This window comes from Orbicella faveolata, unplaced genomic scaffold (genome assembly GCF_042242905.1).
Source record: "Orbicella faveolata isolate gen_17 unplaced genomic scaffold, um_ofav_v1 contig_12, whole genome shotgun sequence".
Taxonomy (NCBI): domain Eukaryota; kingdom Metazoa; phylum Cnidaria; class Anthozoa; order Scleractinia; family Merulinidae; genus Orbicella; species Orbicella faveolata.
Genome location: NW_028301539.1, coordinates 9,430,001 through 9,448,743, shown reverse-complemented (window position 1 = coordinate 9,448,743; position 18,743 = coordinate 9,430,001). Strand labels below are relative to the sequence as shown.

Sequence of the window (18,743 nt, the reverse complement as noted above, 5' to 3'; positions counted from 1 at the left end):
TGCAGGCTTGGTGAATTGTTTGTTTTGTTCTCAGGCAAGGGGAAAAGGTGAGTTTTTCATGGTTGAAAACAGGACTTCAAATTTCGCCCTGTGAATGAGTAGATTTTCTCGTGCTAGTTGTACGCGTGAGCTTTTACATTTCTTCTGACTTATAACGAATAACGCTTATGGAAGGAAACTCTCTACTCTGGTATTAAGTAAATTTGTGAGTTTCTCAGAACAATGCTTATCATAACCAAAATCTGTTTACCAGTTCCTTCTTGTTTCTGCTTGTTTGGCGAGTTTGCAGAAGTTTTTGAAGTAAAATCTGACGCGTACAAGTAGCTCATTTGCATAGTGCAGCGCGTGCACTTTTAAGTCCGAGTCAGTCTTTTCGATTGTGAATAAATCTGGACAAACATTTTTTTCGCCATCTTTTGTGCTGAGATGCTGCAACAATTTTCGCCAACGCCAACGCTAAAAGGCCTCTAACATCATGTGTGTTTCTTCAACATAGTGAAATTTTAGACTACGCAAATGAAATAGACCAGGAGTTTTGAGAATTCATGCAAACAACAAAATCTAAATCGATATTCGGGTTGATTAAAGAAAGCGCTACCTTACCTCTGCTGTCTTCCCATATTTCCAGGTAACATTTTGAGATGTTCTCAAACATTTATCAGTCTTAAAAATATTTAAAAACCAAAGTGAAATATTGTTTGAGTGCGATGGACTTTCTTACACGAAAGAGCAGAAGTCCAATTTGTAATGTTTAGCTACAAAACACTTTTTCATCGACAACAGACGATTTATAGGATTCTTAAACAAACAAAATTGAGCAGTATTTACAGACGAAAATTATTGTGCCCTGATGAAACATCACGTGTTGCTTGCAATTCAGGCGAAACTCAAACTCGCAAAGTTTTATTACTTTTCGGTCGCGATAGAATCTATGGCGAAATCCTCGCAATCGGGTGGCAAGAGGAGGGGAACTTCGAAGTAAATCGCTGCTATATCCAAATATATCTAGCTAATTTTTAGATATGTTTTGGAAAAGCTGTTGATCTTCAACAATACGTAAAATTTAGAGTAGAGTAATAAGGAGTCCTCGTAAAGGAAGCAGCGGATCGGAACACAACTTGGTCATGATAAGCGGAACATACCTACATTCGACACGTGTCTTACTTCACTCAAATTTGAGCTGCTAAGAGGAGAATACTTAAGTGATGTTCCAACAGACATAATAGTATTGATTTGTGGACCAGAAATATAGAAAAAGCCTTTAAAAGTACGCCACTAGTGGCTCAGAAAAAAAGAAAAAAAAAATGATTTCCTGTTTGTCAAGAGGAGATTTTACAATTATTATACATTGCATGTAGTCACCATCTGTCTTCTCATTGGCCGAAAGCCTACAGTTAATTATGGGACACAACGCAACCTACAGATTATTCACTAATCTGCTAGCAGATTAGTAAATAATCCGTAGGTTGCGCGCGCAATGCATGATTTCCAAGGGTAATGTCAAGTTCACGTAAGAACATGGCTCGTCGAAAATAAACTGTGTTCGGTGCGATAATGCGTTTGTCGTTATTTTCTTTAAAAGAATGTACAATAAAACAATTATGAGATTCGGGTTTTGTAATATCCGAAATAATCAAGGTCTCGGTTAGTATTATCAGCCTCAGCCTTCGGCTTCGGCTGATAACACTTACCTCGACCTTGATTATTCCGGATATCACATAAATCTCATCCAATGCAATAATTGTTTATTAATCGCAACGGAAGCGCAGAAGGCGCGCTCGGGCCAGTCCTTCTCCGCATTCGCGACATTGGACCAAGTACGGACTGCCCGTTTTACCGCACGAGCGCGCTAAGGTTAAAATTGAAGTAAGTAAACGCTCTATCACGATAAACGTGCTTTTCTCCGTAGAACATTATATTCAACTCTAACTGTAAACATGTAGCTGCAGATGCAAAACAAGCGCGAGAGAGGCAAATGTTTGACTTACTAGGGAAGCGACGGGAACTGGTAACGGGCACCGAAAAAAAAAAAAACAAAACAAAAACAAAAAAGACTGAAACAATCCATTTTAACTTTCAAAATGCGTGGTTACCGCTACTTTTTATGTGGCAAGCCTATTCAACACGTGATTATTTTCTGGTTGTAAGGAAAAGGACGATTTTAAAAACATTTTTGACTACAAGTGTATTTTTTTTGTTATCGTTTGCCATTTAGTTGAAAGATCTTTTTAAATGTGTTCAGTGGCTATTTTGCACGTAAACCCAATTCTGAGAAAATCTGTGAAGAAATATGAGATTTTCCTTCTCAGTTTCTGAAAAATGCTGTGGTCAGTATTTTTGCTCAAGATTCAAGCCTAATTATCTCAGAAAAATGCATGGCTTCTCTCTGGATTTTAAAATAGCCCTTGCTTAAATCTGCTTATTCCTCCGCTAATCGGGCGAAAACAACTTTGTACTAGAAGGCACCTTTCTTTTAAAAGGAAGTGCACAATTGCTATATATTGTCAGCAAGAGACTGTTTTAGTCTCTCGCTGTAAGTTGTAACTATGGTTACATAATTACATTCAACTAATAAAAATAAACTGAGCAGCGGTTTTCGGTTGCGTTGAAACTGAAAGAGTTCCTGCTTCCGGAAACTATTAAAAGTGTATTATAAGAAACACCTCCACTCGCAGTCTTTACACGGAAAAGTTGCGAGCCGAAAATGTCTCTGCTTGGGAAATATCCGTGCGACAACATCACAGCTCCAACGTATTTGTCCTTCTCCACGGCTGCATCTTCAATATTAATTACTATCATTGCGTCTGTTGGAAACTCTCTCGTGGTTCTTGCTGTGTTCTTGAATCCCAACAAGGACTTACGGACGCCGTTTAACTTCTTCTTAGCGAATCTTAGCATTGCGGATCTTGTCGTTGGACTCATATTAGGTCCTATGTCAACGACGTACCATATCTTTGAGGGACTCGACATGTTGAAGCAGCGTTTTCAAGACGTGGTATATCTCTCGTACTTCATTTCTTGCACTGCTTCTCTTCTCAGTCTCGCAGCCCTGGCTCTAGAGCGCTATCTCGCCATCACTTACCCTCTGATGTACCGAACCAAGCGCAACCCTGCCAGGGCGTTGTTGGTCGCGCTCATGGTGTGGATTGTGTCCATTCTGCTCCCAATGATTTACTTCATCGTGGGCTACAACAAATTTCGCTTTATCTTTGCGAACACTGCTGTAGTGATTGCATTCGCAGTGCTGATTTTCACCAATGCAAAGATTTTCAAGTATTTGCGAAACCAAGTACAACAATGGGATGACTTGCACGACAGTACTGAAGAGAACTTAGCCATGAAACAAGCGATAAAATGGGAGAAGAAAATAACGAAAACACTGGTCATTGTGCTGATGTTATTTTTAGCGTTTTATCTGCCATCCTGTGTTTGTATTTATATCATAAACTTCTGCACAGACTGCGACTGCGTGTTTATCCACTGGGTCAGAGACATTCAATTTGTTCTAGTAATGGCCAATTCAGGCGTCAATCCATTCGTGTACGCCTGGAGATTGGAAAATTATCGAAGAGCTTTTAAGAGCTTTCTGACGTGTCAAGCGTGTATGGAGCGGCTAAGGTCCATTTCAGTTTTGAATTTGCAATTATCAACAACAGTGAGCACCGATGCGCCCTCAAACAACCCAGAGGGGCCATGCAATCCGACAGTAGATATCGAAGAAGTTAAGTGAACAGTGGAATCAACGAAATAGAGGATTTGAACCAAGGGAAGATAGACCTTGAAGGAATTAAAAACCTAAACATGGTTATATTTAGCATCTGTTTCAGGGAAATGTTTATGCCAAAGTTCAAACCGATAGATGCAGCTGACTGAATATTGGTTTACGTTCAATTTAGTTAATGATTGTGCATTTTAGGTTCCCGTTCTTCTTCCACCAGGCAACCCCTAAGTCTACAAAAAATTGTTCATTCAAACCAAAACTTGGACATAAAATTACATGTTATAGCAAGGCTATGCAATCAACGTATGTTTAGTAGATGATGACGCACAACATCGACACAATTCATTTACCCTTTGTACTGACCTGTAATGGCACGTAAAATATGATTTGCCTCAAGTCACCGTGGCTTGCTAAAAGCAGGGTTAAAAAATATAAATAGACTGCGTAAAAGACAACTTACAGCTGTTTTGAAATAAGTGTATGTGCAAATGGCTATTTTGTTGTTGGGATTCGATGATCATTTGTAATTGTTGCAATTTGATGTCTGGTATAATTAAAGTGGCTGCGAGTCACAGAACTTGGAAAATAAATTATAAATACTTTCACCCTCCAGTAACTGTGTCCTAGTAGCGTAGTGCGATAAGCGCTGGTTCTCTGTGCGAGAGATTGTGAGTTCGAATCTTAATGGCTCCTGCTGATTATTTTTCCTTTTCTTCTTCATTGATTTTTCTTTTACTGTCAAGAAACCATTTACCGAAAGGTAGCGTTTGTCTTTCCGTTTCTTTGTTTAAAAAAAAAAAAAAAACCGTCTGGAGCCGTAATTCGTTTATATCGATTGCTTTCGAACTAACAGTATCACGTAGGTTTGTGAAGGAAAAACCACGAAGACTTTCGCTGGATCGAATCCCTAAGCAAGAACCATAAGTATTTTCCATACAATGAGAAAATCGTTACACCTTCTACCTCTCCAAAAAAAAAAAAAAAAAAAAACTAACTTGACAAGCTGCCAGGTATTGTAAAACGGCCTGAAAACGACTGATGTTCGAAACCGTAGTGCGGGGGGGGGGGGGGGAGGGGGGGGGGAGAAGGAAGGGCTCCTATATGAAAAGGGGATGCTCGTCGTCTCGGGTACAGATCAAGGGGAAACCAGAATCTGCAAGGGACCTTATACGATAACCGCTGCCAACGTAGGATCTACAAGAGATCTCATCAGCCAAAAAAAAATGTATGAAGACAAACAATAGACTGCAAGGCTGATACTACGTGAAAAACGTTTCGAGACACCATCATGACAAGAACCGATAAAGTAGGATCGCAACAGTGGACAGCTGTTTCGCCCTTCTTGGGACTCGTCAGCACTGTGTAGCGAAGATATGTAACGCCAGCCCAACGCTCATAAATTGCAAAATGACCCAGGCTGGCGTTACATATCTTCGCTACACGGTGCTGACGAGCCCCAAGAAGGGCGAAACAGCTGTCCACTTGTCATGTTGGTGTCTCGAAACGTTTTTCACGTAGTATCAGCCTTGCAGTCTTTGTTTGTCTACAAACCAAGGATTCTGGTCTCACTTAGAGTGTTGATGACGAAATGTCACCGTTTTTTAGCTGTCGAAGTATCCTTTAGGGTGCATTCGAATAAAGAAACCCTCTCATTTAATTTTTGTTTTCAGGTTTGATTTCCGCTGATCTCTCGAGTACGCGCGCGAGTCGTGTCTACAAGTGCGCGCGGGATCCGTTCTTGAACAGTGGCTAGTAATCGAACCTATTCCGTTTTAAGTGGTATATTTTAAGGGTCTAATGAAGCTCGAGCAACGTCCACATCAGTCTCCCTCAGGAGTCAAATCCAAACTTTTCGACGAGCATCCCTTACCTTTTCATATGAGAGTTTCCCCACGGGTTTCCAAATGTCTAACAGGAAGTGAAGGAGTGAAGAAAAGAACGAACGATGGAGTGAAATCGTTCCACGACCACAACTTGAAAACTAGTGATAAATATTTCCAAGTTAAAAAGGGAAAAATACACTTCTACGTAAACTTGAAATGATTGGCTTATTTTTAGAATAAGATGACTTTAGATATGTGATTCAGTTAGTTATATTTTGTTAGACACGAAGGAATTGGTTTTATATTTTCTGGCTTCTTCATAGTTTGACGTATGCTACTTCATTAACCTTCCCTCTAGCTCCCTCTCGTTTTTCCTTGTGGGGGAGGGATAGCTGCACGAAGGCTATTACATCATGAGTAGGGGGGAGGGGGATTTGGTGGCAAGAGGTTAGAGATCTGAAAACGTGATCAGTTCTTACCTTTGATAAAGTTCGTAATATACGTGTTTCGTCTTTTGATAGCGTTGTTGGTTCCAAAAAAAAGTTATTATAACAAATAAATAACAAATAAATAAATAAATAAATAAATAAATGAATAAAAATAAAATAACTAACTAACTAAATAAATAAATAACTAAATAAATAAATGACTAACTGACCGACCGACCGACCGACTGACCGACTGACTGACCGATTGACTGACTGACTGAATGAATGAATGAATAAAAATTGAACACACTAGAATAAACAAGCTGTAGAGTCAAACCGCACTACAACTGCCACTAGCTTGGCAGCAGCATTGTTTGGCTGTTGTAGAAAGCTGGCTGTTATCAGAATGTTTAAGGCTTATATGCATTTAATTACCTGATTACACCCGGGAGGAAAGCTCCTAACGTTATGATGCGTTATCACACGTTATGAACTTGATATGATAAATCCTAATTTCAAATGATTCTTTTATGTTTATTTTGATATAATAAATCCTGATTTCAAATTACACATTTACGAGCCGCTTGACAATTTCAAATCAGTAATCGATTATTTGATGTCCGGCAGATAATAGTTAATTCAATCTCTGATTTGAGACAACAAGAAGCCTTATTTCAAATAACAAATCCAAATTTGAAAACCATGACTTAATTTACTAAGCAATGAGTAATCGTAGCTCGTCCGTGTGACTTGGTACGTAGGTTATTAGCGTGGGAATAATAACGAAGATGTCTACACAACCGGACTATGGGGCGCCGTTTGTAAAAACATTATTTAGCTTAATTTTATCATTTGTTTTCGTTATTTACTAAATAAAGTTTTGTGATATTAAAGCATGTATTTATGATTTGATATAACAAATTACTATTTTAAATCATGGGTTTATGATTTGATATAATAAATCCTGATTTCAAATCATGTGTTCATGGTTTTATATAATAAATCCTGGTTTCATATCATGCGTCTATGATTTGATATAATAAATTCTGATTTTAAATCATGTGTTCATGGTTTGATATAATAAATCCTGGTTTCATATCATGCGTCTATGATTTGAAATCACGACTTCATGATTTAAATTAAACTTTCACATTTGATATCAGTGAAATCGTGATTTAACTTAATAAGTATGATTTAACTTAATACATAATCCGCGCCAGCGAGTACATGTGACAAGTCACATGATCATCTATTGCGCGGGAAAACACAAACATGTCGGATGAACTTTCAAGGTCAATTGCTTCTGCCGTATCCCAGGCAGTTCAAAGGGCCGTCGACGAGGCTTTATCGCGTCTTCCAAGTCAGGGAGTCCCTTCAACAAGTTGAAGCTCCACCTCAAGCTCGACCTCGATCTCCACATCGAGCTCAAATTCAAATTCTCAAGAGGTACGTTCATGTGCTTGCCGGCAAACAGTCATTGTGTTCCTCTTAAATCTAGTATGTTATTCAATACTGAATATTTAGCCATTTTCAATTTTCCTGACTTACTGTATTTTTTGATGCTGGTTCCTGTGGTTTGCATGTTGTTCCAGCAGCTCTATAAAAGCTGCGTTTTAAACGGAAATCCCCCGTCTTTTACACATTGTATTTTCTCACCGTTGCGTGACTTTGTTGATAGTCGCTTCAACCACTTGAAACGAAACCTTAGCTTGTCATAACGAACTTCCGGTTTCACTTTATTTAGTGTTTATTTATATGGGGAAAGCTTACAAGGTAGATCAGTAACAATTGTTTACCACCGTTTCAGGACATGGTACCTTGCTCTGTGTCAACGGCTAGTCATGGAGAGCAACCTCATTCGTTAAATGAAGGCACCAGGTAAAATATCTTTCATTAATGAATACTGTTTAATGTACATGTATACGATATAAAAATGTAAGTATGAAATTGGACACTGTTGGACTCCACTTTGAAGAAATTACGTAACAAAAGGTATCTACTGAGTAACTATGGATATCGATTTCGGTTCTCACTCAGTGAATGCTTTGTAATCTTTCATTACAGCCATCGGAGTAGAGCTGGTAGGCCATAAAAGACAATATCCAAGGAACTCTTGGAGAATCTTCTGATGTTGAAAGTCCCCATTTCGGGAGTGGCAAGTTTTTTTGAGGTATCGCGGCCATTCGTTTACAAAGCAATTCGGGATTACGGCATAGAGTATAGAAAATTTACCGATTTATCGGATTCTCGACTGGAGGAGATAGTGGCGTCCGTTAAAGAGAATCATCGACGCGCTGGTGAAGTGATGTTACAGGGTCATTTACGAGCGCAGGGTTTGCATGTACAGCTATACATCAGAGTGATCCCATGGGTGCAGAGGCAAGACGAAGACCACCCATTCGTCGACGTGTCTATTCGGTTCCATGCCCAAATTATTTATGGCACATAGACGGTAATCATAAGCTTATTAGGTGGCGAATGGTTCTCCATCATGCCGTCGACGGCTTCAGTCGCCTCATTGCTTTTTCCCGCTGTTCAGCAAATAACAGGGCTGCAACCGTGCTATCTCTATACCAAGATGCAATACGACAATACGGACGTCCGTTCAGAGTCAGAACGGATCATGGGGGGGAAAATGTCGCTGTCTGGAACGACATGGTAAATGCCTGGGGCGAAGAAGCCAGACCCGTTGTCGTCGGCAGCTCCGTACATAACCAGCGCATCGAGCGCCACAATCGAGCTGTTAACGAGCAAGTGTTTAATGGATTCAAACAAGAATTTTATGACCTAGAGAGGGAAGGAATTTTGGATCCTTTAAGGTGGCCGAACACAGTTTTCAAGAGCCTCTGCCTAATTCACCATTACTTTAAAGCTATTTATGCTTTGGCGCCCGTTTTTTGCAAGAGTCAAGGTTAACCACAGCAGGGTTTATTCTCACATTTTGACTAAGGTGAGTGCTGTTGCCATGGCAACGGGGCTGGTTAAAAACAAGGCTTAAAAAATAGTTTTTGTTTATTTAAAAAAAATTCAGTCGTTAGATTTTTTTCATCATTTGCCCACTATGAATTGACATTAAATCCCTTCTGTCAACACTATTCTCATAAAATTTTGACATAGGCGACTTTCGTAATTCGCCGTAAATCGTTTTCACTGCATGTTCTGTATTATTAAAAATTCCCTATGTCAAAATTCAGGAATTGCACCCTCTCCGGCATCTTGCCTGTGTACTCGTACCAACACACAACTTTATGTGACCACAACACCTTGTTTAAAACCAGATAAAACTGACTTTATGTTTGATTGCGTAGGCCGGTTCGATTATGTTTGATTGTAAAAACGCTCGATTTCCGATCGAACGTTCGATTGTATTCGATTGGCAAAATTTTGGTTGGAGTTCGATAATGTTCGATTAGCGAACCCAATGGCAGTCAATCGATCGATTGGAGTTCGAATGAGTTCTTGAGTACGCCGGGAAGAATATCGAGGATGAAATTTGCGAAATTTTAAAAATATTTTAAGAATAAACTCCAGGCTGAGGTTTTGAAAAGAATTTAAAAGAAAAAAGAAACAAATTTTAACTTAGCCTTAATAAAATTGTGCCTTTCTCTAAACGGTAAAACGAGTCAAAAGGAAACAAAGACAGCATTAGGCCTTTGTTCGAAGCTACTAACATTTCTGCACTCATAAGTCATGTGTGTCATATTAGGTTTTATTACATTGTCTGCAGTCTCGCTGCAAAATTACTTCAACGGCACCAAAGTCGAACCGGAATGTCATACGCTGAGAATATCCGCAAGAATATATTCAGCCCTAAATCGGCAAAAAATAAGAATAACCAGCCTGAGCCGGAAAAACAATATTCTTAAAATGAGTGTGTGAAAGATGCAATCCAGTTATATAGAAGGCATAAAGTAGACAGTCAAATAAACTGAATGGCAGAACTTTTCAATATGCAAGGTAAAAGTTATGAAGACCCATGGCGGCGGCCATAAACCGGTGGGAGTCAAAACGAGTATAACACGGACGTTTTTGACCGTGATGAGTGTCCCGTGAAGTATGCGCGACAGAACACAGCGGAATTGAAACCGGAAGATACCGCTGTTTGCTGATCATCGGTTTATTTTCGTTTAATACTGTGAGCCGCCTTTGGATTGGAGAAGGAGTACGAGATTGTGTACGCGTAAGACTTTTCAAGCCTAGTGCTTATGTTTTGGATAACATGTACTACATTTCACATCTTTTTGGACTGTTACGGTTTCCTATTCAACTGGTCAGCAACAAGGAGAAACGAGGAATCTAAAAACATATAACTACGCGGATTAATATTCGAAAGATGTACTCGATCAAGTTCTCCTATCGATATCTAAAGGTCCCTAATATTGTTAGTGTCGTGGTGTTTGTCCGGCCGTGTATCCGTGTCTCCTTACAAGGCCGTGTATCCTTACAAGGACAATCTCGCTCTAGTAGATCCCTATCTATTTGTCCCCATTGTTATAATGTGGTACGATTCTCGCCTTCCAATCCAGTAGACCCAAAAAGCCAAGCTGGGACAGATGATCATAGGGCTTCGATTCAACAGGGTGTTGCTATTTCGCATCATCGACATTAAATTGCATCTGGTAGCATAATTTGTAAAACATTCGCATAAGCTGAAAAACAATTTGAAAAGCATTTTCATGGTGGAGCATCGCTAAATAATTGACTTTTCGTCGGCAGATCGTGATAAGTTACTGACGTTAAGTTAACTCGAGAAGACAAAATAAGAGTTTGACGAAACCAAGAATTAAATTAACCTGTACATTGAAGGAAATGGCGTTGGACCTAAAAAAGTGCTCAAATTACTAGTAGGAATTGGAAAATACTGGGAATTAGACTTCTGCGGGAATATCAGTGACGTTTGTACTGACGGCCTTAGCTCGGAGGTTTCGTATTTACTCCGAGGACTAACTTTCTTGTTTAAAGTGTCGACAGGCCATAAAAATAAAAGCTTTGGAAAATATCCTCGTGATTATTTGAATCACTCTTATTTCTTAATAATTGCTGCAAGTGTTTTGAAGCCTACACACACCTCGCGGCAAACAAACAGTGAAAAGAATAAAACATTACATCCGGAAAACATTTCGCAAAAATGCTGACGCGAAACTGGTCCTTTCGATATTCGGGTTGATTAAAGAAAGCGCTACCTTACCTCTGCTGTCTTCCCATATTTCCAGGTAACATTTTGAGATGTTCTCAAACATTTATCAGTCTTAAAAATAGTCAAAAACCAAACTGAAATATTGTTTGAGTGCGATGGACTTTCTTACACGAAAGAGCAGAAGTCCAATTTGTAATGTTTAGCTACAAAACACTTTTTCATCGACAACAGACGATTTATAGGATTCTTAAACAAACAAAATTGAGCAGTATTTACAGACGAAATTTATTGTGCCCTGATGAAACATCACGTGTTGCTTGCAATTCAGGCGAAACTCAAACTCGCAAAGTTTTATTACTTTTCGGTCGCGATAGAATCTATGGCGAAATCCTCGCAATCGGGTGGCAAGAGGAGGGGAACTTCGAAGTAAATCGCTGCTATATCCAAATATATCTAGCTAATTTTTAGACATGTTTTGGAAAAGCTGTTGATCTTCAACAATACGTAAAATTTAGAGTAGAGTAATAAGGAGTCCTCGTAAAGGAAGCAGCGGATCGGAACACAGCTTGGTCATGATAAGCGGAACATACCTACATTCGACACGTGTCTTACTTCACTCAAATTTGAGCTGCTAAGAGGAGAATACTCAAGTGATGTTCCAACAGACATAATAGTATTGATTTGTGGACCAGAAATATAGAAAAAGCCTTTAAAAGTACGCCACTAGTGGCTCAGAAAAAAAGAAAAAAAACTGATTTCCTGTTTGTCAAGAGGAGATTTTACAATTATTATACATTGCATGTAGTCACCATCTGTCTTCTCATTGGCCGAAAGCCTACAGTTAATTATGGGACACAACGCAACCTACAGATTATTCACTAATCTGCTTGCAGATTAGTAAATAATCCGTAGGTTGCGCGCGCAATGCATGATTTCCAAGAGTAATGTCAAGTTCACGTAAGAACATGGCTCGTCGAAAATAAACTGTGTTCGGTGCGATAATGCGTTTGTCGTTATTTTCTTTAAAAGAATGTACAATAAAACAATTATGAGATTCGGGTTTTGTAATATCCGAAATAATCAAGGTCTCGGTTAGTATTATCAGCCTCAGCCTTCGGCTTCGGCTGATAACACTTACCTCGAGCTTGATTATTCCGGATATCACATAAATCTCATCCAATGCAATAATTGTATATTAATCGCACCAGAAGCGCAGAAGGCGCGCTCGGGCCAGTCCTTCTCCGCATTCGCGACATTGGACCAAGTACGGACTGCCCGTTTTACCGCACGAGCGCGCTAAGGTTAAAATTGAAGTAAGTAAAGGCTCTATCACGATAAACGTGCTTTTCTCCGTAGAACATTATATTCAAGTCTAACTGTAAACATGTAGCTGCAGATGCAAAACAAGCGCGAGAGAGGCAAATGTTTGACTTACTAGGGAAGCGACGGGAACTGGTAACGGGCACCGAAAAAAAAAACAAAAAAAACAAAAAAGACTGAAACAATCCATTTTAACTTTCAAAATGCGTGGTTACCGCTACTTTTTATGTGGCAAGCCTATTTTTGACTACAAGTGTATTTTTTTTGTTATCGTTTGCCATTTAGTTGAAAGATCTTTTTAAATGTGTTCAGTGGCTATTTTGCACGTAAACCCAATTCTGAGAAAATCTGTGAAGAAATATGGGATTTTCCTTCTCAGTTTCTGAAAAATGCTGTGGTCAGTATTTTTGCTCAAGATTCAAGCCTAATTATCTCAGAAAAATGCATGGCTTCTCTCTGGATTTTAAAATAGCCCTTGCTTAAATCTGCTTATTCCTCCGCTAATCGGGCGAAAACAACTTTGTACTAGAAGGCACCTTTCTTTTAAAAGGAAGTGCACTATTGCTATATGTTGTCAGCAAGAGACTGTTTTAGTCTCTCGCTGTAAGTTGTAACTATGGTTACATAATTACATTCAACTAATAAAAATAAACTGAGCAGCGGTTTTCGGTTGCGTTGAAACTGAAAGAGTTCCTGCTTCCGGAAACTATTAAAAGTGTATTATAAGAAACACCTCCACTCGCAGTCTTTACACGGAAAAGTTGCAAGCCGAAAATGTCTCTACTTGGGAAATATCCGTGCGACAACATCACAGCTCCAACGTATTTGTCCTTCTCCACGGCCGCATCTTCAATATTAATTACTATCATTGCGTCTGTTGGAAACTCTCTCGTGGTTCTTGCTGTGTTCTTGAATCCCAACGAGGACTTACGAACGCCGTTTAACATCTTGTTAGCGAATCTTAGCATTGCGGATCTTGTCGTTGGACTCATATTAGGTCCTATGTCGACGACTTACCATATCTTTGAGGGACTCGACATGTTGAAGCAGCGTTTTCAAGACGTGGTATATCTCTCGTACTTCATTTCTTGCACTGCTTCTCTTCTCAGTCTCACAGCCCTGGCTCTAGAGCGCTATCTCGCCATCACTTACCCTCTGATGTACCGAACCAAGCGCAACCCTGCCAGGGCGTTGCTGGTCGCGCTCATGGTGTGGATTGTGTCCATTCTGCTCCCAATGATTTACTTCATCGTGGGCTACAACAAATTTCGCTTTATCTTTGTGAACACTGCTGTAGTGATTGCATTCGCAGTGCTGATTTTCACCAATGCAAAGATTTTCAAGTATTTGCGAAACCAAGTACAACAATGGGATGACTTGCACGACAGTACTGAAGAGAACTTAGCCATGAAACAAGCGATAAAATGGGAGAAGAAAATAACGAAAACACTGGTCATTGTGCTGGTGTTATTTTTAGCGTTTTATCTGCCATCCTGTGTTTGTATTTATATCATAAACTTCTGCACAGACTGCGACTGCGTGTTTATCCACTGGGTCAGAGACATTCAATTTGTTCTAGTAATGGCCAATTCAGGCGTCAATCCATTCGTGTACGCCTGGAGATTGGAAAATTATCGAAGAGCTTTTAAGAGCTTTCTGACGTGTCACGCGTGTATGGAGCGCTAAGGTCCATTTCAGTTTTGAATTTGCAATTATCAACAACAGTGAGCACCGATGCGCCCTCAAACAACCCAGAGGGGCCATGCAATCCGACAGTAGATATCGAAGAAGTTAACTGAACAGTGGAATCAACGAAATAGAGGATTTGAACCAAGGGAAGATAGACCTTGAAGGAATTAAACACCTAAACATGGTTATATTTAGCATCTGTTTCAGGGAAATGTTTATGCCAAAGTTCAAACCGATAGATGCAGCTGACTGAATATTGGTTTACGTTCAATTTAGTTAATGATTGTGCATTTTAGGTTCCCGTTCTTCTTCCACCAGGCAACCCCTAAGTCTACAAAAAATTGTTCATTCAAACCAAAACTTGGACATAAAATTACATGTTATGGCAAGGCTATGCAATCGATGTATGTTTAGTCGATGATGACGCACAACATCGACACAATTCATTTACCCTTTGTACTGACCTGTAATGGCACGTAAAATATGATTTGCCTCAAGTCACCGTGGCTTGCTAAAAGCAGGGTTAAAAAATATAAATAGACTGCGTAAAAGACAGCTTACAGCTGTTTTGAAATAAGTGTATGTGCAAATGGCCATTTTGTTGTTGGGATTCGATGATCATTTGTAATTGTTGCAATTTGATGTCTGGTATAATTAAAGTGGCTGCGAGTCACAGAACTTGGAAAATAAATTATAAATACTTTCACCCTCCAGTAACTGTGTCCTAGTAGCGTAGTGTGATAAGCGCTGGTTCTCTGTGCGAGAGATTGTGAGTTCGAATCTTAATGGCTCCTGCTGATTATTTTTCCTTTTCTTCTTCATTGATTTTTCTTTTACTGTCAAGAAACCATTTACCGAAAGGTAGCGTTTGTCTTTCCGTTTCTTTGTTTAAAAAAAAAAAAACCGTCTGGAGCCGTAATTCGTTTATATCGATTGCTTTCGAACTAACAATATCACGTAGGTTTGTGAAGGAAAAACCACGAAGACTTTCGCTGGATCGAATCCCTAAGCAAGAACCATAAGTATTTTCCATACAATGAGAAAATCGTTACACCTTCTACCTCTCCAAAAAAAAAAAAAAAAAAAAACTAACTTGACAAGCTGCCAGGTATTGTAAAACGGCCTGAAAACGACTGATGTTCGAAACCGTAGTGCGGGGGGGGGGGGGGGGGGGAGGGGGGGAGAAGGAAGGGCTCCTATATGAAAAGGGGATGCTCGTCGTCTCGGGTACAGATCAAGGGGAAACCAGAATCTGCAAGGGACCTTATACGATAACCGCTGCCAACGTAGGATCTACAAGAGATCTCATCAGCCAAAAAAAATGTATGAAGACAAACAATAGACTGCAAGGCTGATACTACGTGAAAAACGTTTCGAGACACCATCATGACAAGAACCGATAAAGTAGGATCGCAACAGTGGACAGGTGTTTCGCCGTTCTTGGGACTCGTCAGCACTGTGTAGCGAAGATATGTAACGCCAGCCCAACGCTCATAAATTGCAAAATGACCCAGGCTGGCGTTACATATCTTCGCTACACGGTGCTGACGAGCCCCAAGAAGGGCGAAACAGCTGTCCACTTGTCATGTTGGTGTCTCGAAACGTTTTTCACGTAGTATCAGCCTTGCAGTCTTTGTTTGTCTACAAACCAAGGATTCTGGTCTCACTTAGAGTGTTGATGACGAAATGTCACCCTTTTTAGCTGTCGAAGTACCCTTTAGGGTGTATTCGAATAAAGAAACCCTCTCATTTAATTTTTGTTTTCAGGTTTGATTTCCGCTGATCTCTCGAGTACGCGAGTCGTGTCTACAAGTGCGCGCGGGATCCGTTCTTGAACAGTGGCTAGTAATCGAACCTATTCCGTTTTAAGTGGTATATTTTAAGGGTCTAATGAAGCTCGAGCAACGTCCACATCAGTCTCCCTCAGGAGTCAAATCCAAACTTTTCGACGAGCATCCCTTACCTTTTCATATGGGAGTTTCCCCACGGGTTTCCAAATGTCTAACAGGAAGTGAAGGAGTGAAGAAAAGAAGGAATGATGGAGTGAAATCGTTCCACGACCACAACTTGAAAACTAGTGATAAATATTTCCAAGTTAAAAAGGGAAAAATACACTTCTACGTAAACTTGAAATGATTGGCTTATTTTTAGAATAAGATGACTTTAGATATGTGATTCAGTTAGTTATATTTTGTTAGACACGAAGGAATTGGTTTTATATTTTCTGGCTTCTTCATAGTTTGACGTATGCTACTTCATTAACCTTCCCTCTAGCTCCCTCTCGTTTTTCCTTGTGGGGGAGGGATAGCTGCACGAAGGCTATTACATCATGAGTAGAGGGGAGGGGGATTTGGTGGCAAGAGGTTAGAGATCTGAAAACGAGATCAGTTCTTACCTTTGATAAAGTTCGTAATATACGTGTTTCGTCTTTTGATAGCGTTGTTGGTTCCAAAAAAAAAAGTTATTATAACAAATAAATAACAAATAAATAAATAAATAAATGAATAAAAATAAAATAAATAACTAAATAAATAACTAACTAACTAACTAACTAAATGACTGACTGACTGACCGACCGACCGACCGACCGACCGACCGACCGACCGACCGACTGACTGACTGACTGACTGAATGAATGAATAAAAATTGAACACACTAGAAAAAACAAGCTGTAGAGTCAAACCGCACTACAACTGCCACGAGCTTGGCAGCAGCATTGCTTGGCTGTTGTAGAAAGTTGGCTGTTATCAGAATGTTTAAGGCTTATATGCATTTAATTACCTGATTACACCCGAGAGGAAAGCTCCTAACGTTATGATGCGTTATCACACGTTATGAACTTGATATGATAAATCCTAATTTCAAATGATTCTTTTATGTTTATTTTGATATAATAAATCCTGATTTCAAATTACACGTTTACGAGCCGCTTAACAATTTCAAATCAGTAATCGATTATTTGATGTCCGGCAGATAATAGTTAATTCAATCTCTGATTTGAGACAACAAGAAGCCTTATTTCAAATAACAAATCCAAATTTGAAAACCATGACTTAATTTACTAAGCAATGAGTAATCGTAGCTCGTCCGTGTGACTTGGTACGTAGGTTATTAGCGTGGGAATAATAACGAAGATGTCTACACAACCGGACTATGGGGCGCCGTTTGTAAAAACATTATTTAGCTTAATTTTATCATTTGTTTTCGTTATTTACTAAATAAAGTTTTGTGATATTAAATCATGTATTTATGATTTGATATAACAAATTACTATTTTAAATCATGGGTTTATGATTTGATATAATAAATCCTGATTTCAAATCATGTGTTCATGGTTTTATATAATAAATCCTGGTTTCATATCATGCGTCTATGATTTGATATAATAAATTCTGATTTCAAATCATGTGTTCATGGTTTGATATAATAAATCCTGGTTTCATATCATGCGTCTATGATTTGAAATCACGACTTCATGATTTAAATTAAACTTTCACATTTGATATCAGTGAAATCATGATTTAACTTAATAAGTATGATTTAACTTAATACATAATCCGCGCGAGCGAGTACATGTGACAAGTCACATGATCCTCTATTGCGCGGGAAAACACAAACATGTCGGATGAACTTTCAAGGTCAATTGCTTCTGCCGTATCCCAGGCAGTTCAAAGGGCCGTCGATGAAGCTCTATCGCGTCTTCCAAGTCAGGGAGTCCCTTCAACAAGTTGAAGCTCCACCTCAAGCTCGACCTCGATCTCCACATCGAGCTCAAATTCAAATTCTCAAGAGGTACGTTCATGTGCTTGCCGGCAAACAGTCATTGTGTTCCTCTTAAATCTAGTGTGTTATTCAATACTGAATATTTAGCCATTTTCAATTTTCCTGACTTACTGCATTTTTTGATGCTGGTTCCTGTGGTTTGCATGTTGTTCCAGCAGCTCTATAAAAGCTGCGTTTTAAACGGAATTCCCCCGTCTTTTACACATTGTATTTTCTCACCGTTGCGTGACTTTGTTGATAGTCGCTTCAACCACTTGAAACGAAACCTTAGCTTGTCATAACGAACTTCCGGTTTCACTTTATTTAGTGTTTATTTATATGGGGAAAGCTTACAAGGTAGATCAGTAACAATTGTTTACCACCGTTTCAGGACATGGTACCTTGCTCTGTGTCAACGGCTAGTCATGGAGAGCAACCTCATTCGTTAAATGAAGGCACGAGGTAAAATATCTTTCATTAATGAATACTGTTTAATGTACATGTATACGATATAAAAATGTAAGTATGAAATTGGACACTGCTGGACTCCACTTTGAAGAAATTACGTAACAAAAGGTATCTACTGAGTAACTATGGATACCGATTTCGGTTCTCACTCAGTGAATGCTTCCAGCTCCCTAAGTGCGCTTTTTGTAATCTTTTATTACAGCCATCGGAGTAGAGCTGGTAGGCCACAAAAGACAATATCCAAGGAACTCTTGGAGAATCGTCTGATGTTGAAAGCCCCCATTTCGGGAGTGGCAAGTTTTTTTGAGGTATCGCGGCCATTCGTTTACAAAGCAATTCGGGATTACGGCATAGAGTATAGAAAATTTACCGATTTATCGGATTCTCGACTGGAG

At 39.3% G+C, this 18,743-nt stretch overlaps 1 protein-coding gene and 3 pseudogenes across 1 annotated transcript; all 4 read left to right on the top strand.

Annotated features, from left to right (window-relative positions):
- Positions 1 to 2,595: 2,595 nt before the first annotated feature.
- LOC110053469 (adrenocorticotropic hormone receptor-like) lies at positions 2,596 to 4,333 on the top strand. Its single transcript, XM_020759699.2, has one exon. The coding sequence runs from the start codon at positions 2,705 to 2,707 to the stop codon at positions 3,728 to 3,730; it is 1,026 nt and encodes a 341-aa protein (XP_020615358.2). The 5' UTR covers positions 2,596 to 2,704; the 3' UTR covers positions 3,731 to 4,333.
- Positions 4,334 to 7,251: 2,918 nt separating this feature from the next.
- Positions 7,252 to 9,522, top strand: LOC149116493 (uncharacterized; annotated as a pseudogene).
- Positions 9,523 to 13,094: 3,572 nt separating this feature from the next.
- On the top strand, positions 13,095 to 14,831 carry LOC149116492 (alpha-1B adrenergic receptor-like; annotated as a pseudogene).
- A 2,969-nt stretch (positions 14,832 to 17,800) lies between these two features.
- The window catches only part of LOC149116491 (uncharacterized), a 1,911-nt pseudogene continuing 968 nt past the window's right edge, over positions 17,801 to 18,743 (top strand).

Excerpts from the sequence above, each read along its gene's own strand:
- LOC110053469 (XM_020759699.2), top strand. The coding sequence starts at position 2,705 with ATGTCTCTGCTTGGGAAATATCCGTGCGACAACATCACAGCTCCAACG.